General features: G+C 62.1%; 1 protein-coding gene and 1 non-coding gene across 3 annotated transcripts; both read right to left on the bottom strand.

Annotated features, from left to right (window-relative positions):
* Window positions 1-805: 805 nt before the first annotated feature.
* NOP53 (NOP53 ribosome biogenesis factor) lies at window positions 806-9,541 on the bottom strand. 2 transcript variants are annotated; one of them, XM_054588512.1, is made up of 13 exons: window positions 9,298-9,541; window positions 8,779-8,843; window positions 6,827-6,935; window positions 5,942-6,141; window positions 5,477-5,547; window positions 4,597-4,692; window positions 3,208-3,312; window positions 2,922-3,128; window positions 2,375-2,550; window positions 2,099-2,165; window positions 1,346-1,422; window positions 1,197-1,253; window positions 806-963 (listed from the first exon to the last, which is right to left on the bottom strand). In XM_054588512.1, exons 1-13 carry the CDS (start codon window positions 9,519-9,521, stop codon window positions 957-959), a joined length of 1,461 nt encoding a protein of 486 aa, XP_054444487.1. In that variant the 5' UTR covers window positions 9,522-9,541; the 3' UTR covers window positions 806-956. The 2 variants fall into 2 exon arrangements, with proteins under 2 accessions (XP_054444487.1, XP_054444488.1); XM_054588513.1 differs by lacking the exon at window positions 806-963 and having other exon boundaries at window positions 1,193-1,253.
* Window positions 1,944-2,054, bottom strand: LOC129082989 (small nucleolar RNA SNORD23). Its single transcript, XR_008530453.1, has one exon. It is a non-coding gene; the product is annotated as a small nucleolar RNA SNORD23 (small nucleolar RNA).
* Window positions 9,542-10,345: the final 804 nt, after the last annotated feature.

Genomic DNA, 10,345 nt, shown 5'->3' with positions numbered 1-10,345 from the left:
AAAAAGGAGGTGCCTCACACAGGCACTGAAATTCTTTAAGACAGAGTAAAAAGCAAGTTAGAAACCGCACCTGGTGTGATTCTACACAAGACACAGAGAAATAAAAAAGGATTCTGTTTTTGCCCTGACCAGTGTGGCTCAGCTGGTTGGGAGTCTTCCCACAAAACAAAGTTCACTGGTCCAATTTCTGCTCAGGGCACACGCCTGGGCTGTGGCTTCGTCGTGGTCACGGCACATACAAGGGGCAACCAAGTGGTGTTTCTCTCTCACACTGTTTGTCTCCCTCTTTCTCCCTCCCTCCCCTTCTCTAAACATAAAATCGTTAGAATAGGGACATAATGGCACCCTTTGCCCCAAACTGCAGTGAGAGCCCCCTCTGCAGAGTCCGAATGGAGGGCAGAGGTCAAAGAGGACAGTGTGGTTTTTTGGTGTCTTTATGCACCGTATGGATGACTTACACCTTTATTCGTAGAATTGTTTCGGGAAATAGTAAACAGGTGTGGGGGCGGAGGAACATCACCCCCTCGGATGTGTTCTTTCCTCGCCTTTAAAATGGGTGAGGCCCTCAGGGAGCGTCCCCAGCTCTTGAGAGCACAGCTGTTACCACCACCCAGAGGACAGGGCCGTCCTCTAGACCCGCCCCTCACCACGGGGGCAGGGAGCCCGGGCTGTGCCCCTCAGGCTGGATGCGGGCGAGGACCTGCCCTCCCCGGCCCCCCGCCCCGCCCCGCACACCCCAGCAGCCAGCCGCAGGGCTCCCTAAGGCCCTCCTCACTCGGGAACAGGTGCCCGCCTTACCCGAGGGCTGGGCCTCTGCCACATCCTGGTCCTCACCAGGCTTTGTACTAGTGGAGGACAGACAGAGACGCCCCCCCCAGGGGACAAGTAACACACGAGGCCCAGGGGGGCCAGAAGGTGCTTTATTGAAGGGTGAGGGCTCCGGCGTCTGGCATCAGCTACAACCTGGGGGCAGAGGAGGGAGGCTGAGGGAGGACGAGGGGAGTGGGGGTCCCATGTTCTCCCCCACTTGACACCCTCCTCTGGTCTGGACCCTTCCGTTTCCCTTTGGGGACCCTCCTGCCGCAGCTCGGGTTCAGGCACATCTGGAGGGCTGACCCTCACCACCGGCCGCAGAGACTGGGTCTGGGACCGGCCCAGGGACCCAGTGGACGCCACCGAGAAGGGGTGTCACTCACTGGATCTCCCGGAACGCCCGCTTCTCCACAAGCTTCACCTTGTACTTGCGCTTGAACCTGGAAAAGAAAAGCAGAGCGCGGTCGGTGTCGCGCAGGCCCCCCACGCACAGGCGGCCCCGGCGCCTCCCCCACGGCAGCCCGGTCCTCACTTGGCTCTCTCCCGGGGCTCGATCATGTTTCTCTTCTGGAAGCTCTTGAACCGGTCGCGGAGGATGTTGCCCTCAGGCTGCGGGACACAGAGGAGGTCTCAGCGGGCGCAGGCAAGAAGCCGAGGGCCTCTGACCTCTCGGGGGCGGGGGCAGGGGCGGGGGCAGGAGGGGGCGTCCAGCCCGGGCTCCAGTGGAGGCTCGGCCCCAGCTCACGGGGCGACGGCTACCGGCCCACGGCTGCCTCTGAGCTGGGCGTGGGGGGACCGCAGACAGGCCGGTGGAGCGGGACAGGCCTGCAGGTCGACAGAGCAGCGAGGCAAAGGCAGGGTACGGGGAAGGGGGCCTGCCGGCCCACTCGGGAGGCACAGGGCTGGAGCCCGAGGCAGGCGCGTGGGCGGCCGTGGAGCATCTGAGCCAGGGAGGGACAGGCCCTGCTCCAAGCTTTAGGCCGGGCCCTCTGGAACTGGAGGGGACAACGGCAGGAGACCAGGCGCTGCAATGGGACCCGACTCGGGGGAAGGGCCTTCCGAGGGTCACAGGTCCAAACCAATACATCACCCAGGCCCTCACCCCTGGGAACAGCAACTTCAGGACCCCGTGCCCTCAGCCCCCGGGCGTCAGCCCAGCCGGCCCGGCCCGGGGGCAGCCATGGTGTCGCCCACAGCCCCTGGGGGGCACGGGGAGCAAGGATGGGTGTCATCACCGGGCACGGGCTCCCCCGCAGACCCTCACCGCGGGCGGGCAAGTACGTACCTTCAGGGTGCGGAGCGAGTCGGACAGCTCCGCGCTGAGCTGCACGTCGATGTCGGGGGCCTGATACCTGGAAGGCAGGGCAGGGCGTTCAGGGGGCCTGGGCCGGGCACCGAGTCCACAGCCCCCTCTCGGGAAGAGGGGGCCTCCGAGAACATGGGACGCTGGGGGCAAGACGTGGCCTCCCCGGAGGGGGTCACGCTGATCGCAGGCAGGGAGGTGCCAGGACGGGGACCAGGGCCCCTCCCAGCCTCCCCGGGGTCCCGGCCAGGGCCTCACTTGAGCCGCCCCAGCCTGCGGGGCTTGTCAGCCTCCGCCAACCGCTTTGCTCGCCGTCGTTCCCGCCGCCGTGCCAGCTCCGCCAGCCGCTGTGCCACCTGGGCCTTGATCCCACGCAGCCTGAAGAGGTCCTGGCGTCGCAGCAGGGCGGCCCGCGCCGAGGCCTGCTGCGCCCGCTGCAGGGACAGCTGGAGTCAGGGCCCCGCCCAGCACCATGCGCCCTGCGGGCCCCGCCTCCACCCGGGGCCCCTCCAGCAACGCCTCCCTCAGGGCTGCGTTCCTGGCCCCCCGCCCCCCCCAGGCCCAGCTGCTCTAGTTTCATCACGGCAGCGGTTCCCAAAACCAGTCTTCCCCTGTCAGTGGCCCGTAAGGCCCCGCCCCACCCCAGAGCGAGCAGCAGGACCCAGCCTGTCCCCCGCTGCATCCCCTGCAGGGCCCCGGGAGAGGATCAGAGGCGGCGGCTGCGGACGTGGCAGAAAGAGGGCTGAAGGCAGCAGAAATCAGGCTGCGGGAGCAGGGAGAGCAGACCTGAGCCCACAGTGCTCACCAGTATCCGGGCGGCCTTTTCCCGCCGACGCTGCTGCTCCGTCTTCTTCTCCACAGCGGCGGGGCAGGCAGGTGTGGCCGAGGCCTGGGCACCCCCGCCGGCGTCTTCCCTGGCCTGGTCTCCGCTCGCCTCGGGCCCCTCGTCCGGCCCCCCCTCCCCGTCGGACTCCTCCAGCAGCCCCTGGCACATCTCCTTGAAGGCAGACTCCTGGGCGGGGGTGGGGGTGTCAGAGGCCAGGCAAGCAGAAAGCCAGGAGGGTGTGGGGGGTGGGCAGGTGCGGGCTCACCTGGGTGGCGATCTGCTCAGCGGGGGGCAGGGCCAGCTGCCGCTCCAGCTTCTCTGCCTCCCTCTGCCGCTGCAGCTCCACCTCGTGGGCTTCCCAGAGCAGGGTCTGGGAGGGGGCAGGGCTGGGGTTAGGGCCAAGCCCCAGGAGCCTCTCCTGGGCAATACAGACCTGGCCCTCCACCTCTGCGCCCCTCCTCTCCCTGGTCCCCGGTCACAGCCCAGTCACAGCAGCCAGAGGGGGCTCCCAGCCCTTAACCTCCTGGCTACTCTGCGGGTTCCCTTCCAGGACGGTCTGGTCTCCACACGTCCACAGCCCCACCTACACGGGGCCTGGAGGAATGTCAAGCCCACAGGCAGGAGGAGCGTGGCGGCTGCCTGGGCCTGGGGGAGACGGGGCTCAGGGGTGACGGCCGACGGGCCCAGGGTTTCTTTCTGGGGTGATAAGAATGTTCTAAAATCGGGGCGATGGATACGCAGCTCAGCAAATACACTAAAAATCACTGACTTGTGCCTGTAAGTGAGCAAATCACACGTCCCAGGAACTACATCTCTGCAAAGCAGGTTCGTGATTTTTTAAAAACGGCCGTCTGTCTGAGCTTTCTTCCCCTGCACCCACACCACCTTCGTCAGCCCCACTGGGAACAGACTGCGGTCACGGTGCCCGCTCGTGTGGCCACGCCCACCTCCCCCCATGCGGGGCGCGCTGTCCGCCTCCGCAGACACAGCAGCCGGGTGAGGGCCCCGCCCCACTCCTGCCCGCTGAGCGTGCCTCTGGCTGAACCACGCGGAACGGCCTTCGCGCCTCTCCTGTGTCGGCTCCGTGACCTGATTTCTCTCTGGGAACACGTGCTCCCCTAGGGTGGGGGTTGTGTCCTCACTGTTCCCAACACCTGTGCCCCACAAACATCTGTGAAGTGAGCACAGTGACTCGCGCGGCGAAGTTTTCCCTGGCCTTGGCCAAACCTCACCTGGTCACTCAGGGTCTGTTCCCAGTCCCTGAGGCCTCTGGCACCCACGTTCCAGGAACATCCCACACGGTGCCAGGGACGCACCCCACGGTGTCTGGGCCCCTGCACATGCTGTTCGCTGCCTGCAATTCCCTTTCCCCTCTTCCCACAGCCAGCTCCCCCCGCAGGCTCAGCGGCTGTCCCCTCCTCCAGGAAGCCCTCCCAACCCCCGAGGTCAGGTTGGCGGCCCCTCTGGGGACCCCCATCCCAGCCCTGTCCACTCTGGGCTGCACTGTCTGGGAGCAGGTCTGGGAGCCCCAGCTGGGCAGGCCCAGGCTACCACGGTCACCACCGAGCCCTCAGCGCCCCATGGGCACGGAGAACGTGCCAGGCAAGGCGATGCCGGCCCAGCGGCTAAGCAGCGGCTGGGAGAGGCTGTGTACCTGGTGGTCCTGAAAGGTCGGGTTGTAGGAGGCTCCGGCGGGGGTCACCTCCACAGCAGGCACCCGGGACGGCTTGGTGTAGAGATGTGGCGGCCGCTGGAGGACAAAAGCCAGAGCAGGATGAGGCCGGGGGCCCCAGGACTCGCATTCTCAGGAGCGGCAGGACCTGGGCTCCGGGCGCGGAAGCGGCATCCCCAGGGCCCGCCAGCTCCCTGCAGGCCGGGCTCTGCGCCTTCTCCTGAGACAAGTCCCTGGAACCCCCACCACAGACAGGAGTGGGGGCGCTTGCGTGAACAGATGGTCCAGTGTGTTCTGACTTCAGCCCCGGATCCCTCGGGGACCTTGTAAGACACACACAATCCTGGGCCGCCTGGACGCTCCGCCCCTTCACAGGACCGGCGACGGGCGTGCCCACTCAGGTCTGAGCAGCACCCTCCACAGCTCCGCCACTCGCAGACCTTCCTCACCCCTGCCCGTCTGGCCTGCACCCCAGCGGAGGACCTCGGTCTCCAGCAGAAGCTGGGGGTCGCCCTGGGCGCCCCTGCCCTCGTCCCCACTCCCATCTCACTCCCAGCTCCTCAGAACAGCCGTGCAGACAGGATCCCACTGCCCTCCGGTGCACCACCGCCGGGGCTGCGCCCCCGCCAGCCCCGCCTCCCCGCGCAGGCTCCTCCTCCTCCTCACTGGCCCTGCCATTCCCTTTGCTGGAAGGGTGTCCCTGACCTCCCCCAGCTCTCTCCCTCTGAGGCCCCAACTTGCCACACGTGTGTCACAGGACGGACGGGCTCTGAGACCCTGGCCCCATGGCCCGAATGCCAGGTGGTCCCCCTGCTCCCAGCCCCTCCTCTGACCTCCGTCACCCCCCACAATGCAGCCTCACCTTCACGCCCTTCTTCTTGGTCTGCTCCAGGAAAAACGCGTCCTGGCCCGCCAAGGGCCGCACCAGGGGGTCTGTGGGGCAGGGAGGGCGGCTGCTGGGGGCTGTCCGGGCGCAGAGCGCCTGGCCTCCCGGGGCTCCCCACGACCCCGCCCCCTCGCACGAAGATGGCGCCGAGGCACGGGCTGCGGAGGACTGGTTCTCAGACCCCGAGGGGCTTCGAAAGCCAGGCAAAAAAGCATCTGGCCGGGCTCCAGACGGCAGGAGAGCCACGGCTGAGGAGTGAGGCTGGCCCTCGGGAAAGCCCACTGGGGAAAGGGAAGCGTGAACGGGAACAGGGCCCCTTCGGGACGCCCGGCTCTGCTGGACATCGTGGAGACAACACCCACCGCGCACCCCTTAGACGCACTGCTCTCGTGCAGTGTGTGGCAGCCCTGTCCCCCCAACGGTGACAGCAGGGGCACTCACTGTCTTTGGCCCAGAGATCATAGAAGGGCCGCTCCACGGTGTCCTGAGGCCTGGGCTTGGCTTTGACCACTGGGGGGTTGAGGAGTCGGGCCTGCGCCCTGCGCACATCCCGGGGCAGCTCGCCCTGCTTTGCTAACTTCTCCCATAGCTGCTCCTTGCGCTTGAGCTTCTTGGCGTTGGGGACCTGGTGGGCGAGGATGCTGCGGCGGGGAGAGGCCACATGGGCGAGGCGGGCGAGTCAGAGGCCTGGGAAGGCCCGGCCCCTCCAGCTGGGCCCCCGACCCCTCGGGCAGCTCCTCGTCCAGCAGCCCCCTCCCAAGGCCCCCACCAATGGCAAGCGTCCTCCTAGCTCCTTCACTCCCACTCTGTCCAGCAGCTTTGGAGAGCACGTCCCCAGGTCTGTCTCCAGCCCAGGCCTCTCTGAGCCCGAGACCTCACGAAACAGTAGCCCCTGGAGGCCTCGCCCCGCGTGTCTCCTGGGCACCACACAACACCGACCTCGGCACTGCCCCCAAAGCCGCTCGTGATCCCAGATTCCCCCGCAGGGGCGGCCCCACCCACCGACCGCCACATCACACCCCTCAGGGGTCAGTCACTACACCCTGCCTGACCCACCTACCGCCCGCCCCTTCCTCCCCGTCCCCACGGTCCCCGGGCAGGTCCATGCCGCACCCCCGCCCGCTCCAGCCGCTGCATTTGGCTCCTGCCTCGCTCCCTCCAATCCATTCTCCAAAGCCCAAGCCTGGCCCCGTCGCTGCCCTCCCAGCGACCCTTGCCACCCCCAGCAATGCCTTTAGGGCCGGGAAGTGAGCGGGGCCGCTGCAGAGAAGGCAGGAGGCCCAGTTCTAGTGGGAAAGGAGGGTCCGAAGGTGGTGGGACACTCACTCTTTGGGGGCAGGGACCTTGGATGTGTTCTCTAAAACGAGGTCGACCCGAAGGGGTTTCTTGAGAAGCTGCGATCTTTTCTGGTCTTTGGTCCTCTTTTTGTTCAGCTCTGGGAGGAAGAGAAAGGGGAAGAGTCAGGGCCTCGGGCCTCCTCGTGTCCCGAGGCCAACGCCCCACCAAGCACGTGTCAGTTCCATGGGGCCTGCGCCCCAGCAGGACACGGGGGCCCCAGGCGGACACCAGGCCCCCATCTGAGGAAGGAGGTCCCCAAGAGCAGGCCCCAAGGTGCCCAGGCCCTGCGCTGAAGCACACCTGTTTCTTGGGCCGCTGGATACGGCTCCGTGCTAGGGACACAGAGGGAGTCAGACCCATAGCCCTGCACTCAGGAGGCTTCCAGACACAGCAGGGAAATGGCCACAGAACTGGTAACACCAACAAAGAAGCAAGCATGCGGTCAGGTGACACTGAGGCCCAGAAAGCTGGACTCAGGACCCAATATGACTAATTATCAGCACCGGGTGGTTTTCTGCCTTTTACTTTTAAAACCTAATAGTAACGATGGCTGGTGTGGCTCAGCAGGTTGGGTGTCATCCTGCAAACCAAAAGGCCGCGGGTTTGATTCCCAGTCACAGCCAATGCCTGGGTTGCAGGTTAGGCCCCTGCTTGGGGGCATGTCCAAGAGGCAACCAATTGATGTTTCTCTCTCACATCAATGGTTTCTCTCCCTCTCTTTCTCCCTCCTTCCCCCTCTCTAGAATCAGTAAAAGAAAAACATAATTTTTTTAAATAAAATAAAAAATATAAATAAAACCTAACGCTAAAAAGCAAGAACTCTTCGACAGAACATACTGGGACAAAATTCCGCATCCTTCCATTTACCATGGGACCTTGTGAAGATGACTTTGCCGCCCTGTGCTCCCAAACTGAGAACGTTCACGCCCACCTCACAGGGCCGCGCGTGTACAAAGCACAGTGAGCAAGCACCTGTGAGAGCGCGCAATTGTTACTGTCTTTCTATCTTCTTTTTAACCTAAAGCAGAACCTATAACTGCCCCCCTGCCCCACCCCTGTTCCCCAAGGAGACTTCCTACTGGCCAAGGCAGCCTTTGCTGCTTCCTCCCCGTTCACTCGGGGGGGCCTGGCTCACCCCTTCTGCCTGCAGCCAGGTCTGCGCACTTGCGTGCAAGTCGCCCTCCTCAACAGCCCGCTCTCACCTGCTCGCTGAAAGGCTCCTGGGCCTGAGAGCAGGCCCTTTCACACTTTTTCTGCTCACTGACATGGGTCCTATTGCTTCAGTTAGGACGGGTCCCTTGTCTGAGCTCAAACATGACCATGACAGAGGTCCTGCTGTTAAAGTGGCTTGCCATTCGCTCATTAAAGCCCTCAGCTTTCCCACTGAAGCAGACCCTGTAGCGTGCCCCCCACCCCCCACCCGTGGAAGCAATTCTTAGTCTGTTTCCGGGCACTGACATAGACCCTAACAATCCCTCGCCCACTCCTCCACCCTTCCCAGCACCTCCCGACCCTGCATCCTGGCAAACGACAACCAGCAGATGAAGGCCAGCTTCTCCCCCACTCATTAAAGTGAATTCTCTATTCCTTATGAAAGCACATTTTTAACTCAAATTGATCTGACTCATTACAGCAGGTTCTTGACTTGCTTTTTGGTAAATGCATGAGCCCCACTGTTTTATGTCGAATCCATTCATCAAGGCAGACCTGCCAGCTTTTCTGAGCACGGACATCTCTGATACCTTGAAAAGAAAAATCTGACTCCAAGTTAGCGTCTAGCCTGCTTCCTGTTCATCCCAGGTTCTCTTGTTTACAGTAAAGCCCCTTTTGGGAAGGTGTTTGCCCGCCAAGCCATGTTATCAACTCAGATACCCGCAGAGGCTGACATCGGCAAGACGATGACCCATCACTGCCTTGCAACACACAAAGCCCCTCCTCACCTCTCTTCTTGGCGCCGGTGTCCACGAAGAAGAGTTTTTCATCCGGAGCCTCTGATACCAAGCCACTGGGAGATAGAAATACAAAACGTCAACCACGTATGTTGGGGAGCGAGTAAGACACGGCGAAAGGAGTAGGTTTAACCTCGCAGGCAGGGCCCAGCTCTCCGCTTATGTTCCTTCAAACATCCCCCCTGTCGGCATAGGGCCTCTTCCGGCCAAGGTTTCTCCCGTCAGGTTACAGAACTTAAAATTCACTATGCTGGGGGGCTGCACGCGGCATACAAACACTAGAAAATTACAGCAGTTGTTCACCTGATTTCTAATTTAACTGCGAGTTCTACATCTGATTAACACTACCAAGACTCCCAGCCACCGACCCAGGATCCCCAGCCCTTGCTCTCAGTTTCCCCAGGGACACCCGGGACAGGTGCTCCCAGCGCCCCGGAAGCCCCCGCACGCTCGCCTTCACACCGGACCATACAGAACACCGCCCAAGCGCCGAAGTCCCGCCCCACGCACCCACTCGTGCGTTCCTGCAGTCGCACGTCCTCTAGGAACTGATCAACTTCCAGTCCCAGCGGCTCCTGGGCGAGCCGCCGCCAGCCCCGCTTCCTGTTTCTTGGGCCTCGCCGCCTCCGCCTCAACGCCGGGTCCACCGAAGTGGGCCTGAAACCCAGGAAGCCGGAATCGGCTTCACTTTTTGAGCGGAGTTCGCTGCTACCACCACTGTTTCCTGCCGCCATCTTGTTAAAGAAAGAATCCAGGCGCCGGGAGCGGAAATCCGGTTTGGGGCATGCGCGCGCAGATGTCCCGGTCACTCCTGAGACCCACATCGGTGGCCGCCATCTTGGTAAAGTGGCTAGAGCGGCAGAGGAGCGAGGAGGCAGCCATCTTGACAAAGGGGGAAGGGACACCGGCTGGTGTGGCTCATTGGATTGAGCGCTGGCCTGCAAACCAAAGGATCGCTGGTTCTACTCCCGGGCAAGGTACATGCCTGGGTTGCGGACCAGGTCCCCAGTAGGGGGTGTGCGAGAGGCAACCAAGCATTGATGTTTCTTTCCCTCTCTTTCTCTCTCCCCCTCTCTAAAAATAAACACAATCTTTAAGAAAAAAAAAAAAAAAAAGGATGAATGGCTTCTCTCTCCTCTGCTGATTCCTGGCCACCGCAGGTTTTAGGTTCTTGGCTTTCACCCTAGCCAAACATCTTTCCCAGCCTCCCAGGAATATTTCTAAATATGAGTATTATTTTTTAATCTAGTTTTCTTAGAAGAGAAAAATTGGAACCATCAATGGCAGATTCGGAGCAAGACCCTTCCCAGTCTCAGAACGTTTGGCCGGTCAGCATACCAATTCTAGAATCCTGGAAATCAAAAAGCATTTGGAATGTCGTGGTTGGAAGCAGAGAAGTTTATTGGTAGGAATATTATAAACATACACTATAAGAACCCTAGAAGCATCCACTCAGAGTCATTAATCTTGGGCAAACTAAGCTCTGCCTCAGTTTCCTCCTCTGTAAAATGGGGATGATAATAGTACCCCTGCCTCAGATTATTCCGAAGATTAAACG

The sequence above is a fragment of the Pteronotus mesoamericanus genome, unplaced genomic scaffold (assembly GCF_021234165.1).
Source record: "Pteronotus mesoamericanus isolate MK-2021 breed Mesoamerican mustached bat unplaced genomic scaffold, CSHL_Meso_final scaffold_137, whole genome shotgun sequence".
Taxonomy (NCBI): domain Eukaryota; kingdom Metazoa; phylum Chordata; class Mammalia; order Chiroptera; family Mormoopidae; genus Pteronotus; species Pteronotus mesoamericanus.
This window is presented reverse-complemented; position numbering and strand designations above follow the sequence as displayed.

Coding starts and splice junctions, on each gene's coding strand:
- NOP53 (XM_054588512.1), bottom strand. CDS start 9,521: ATGGCGGCAGGAAACAGTGGTGGTAGCAGCGAACTCCGCTCAAAAAGT. Junction 3,129..3,207: donor CTGAGCAGATCGCCACCCAG/GTGAGCCCGCAC, acceptor ACCCCCGCCCAG/GAGTCTGCCTTCAAGGAGAT. Junction 2,166..2,374: donor CGCAGGCTGGGGCGGCTCAA/GTGAGGCCCTGG, acceptor CCTGCCTTCCAG/GTATCAGGCCCCCGACATCG.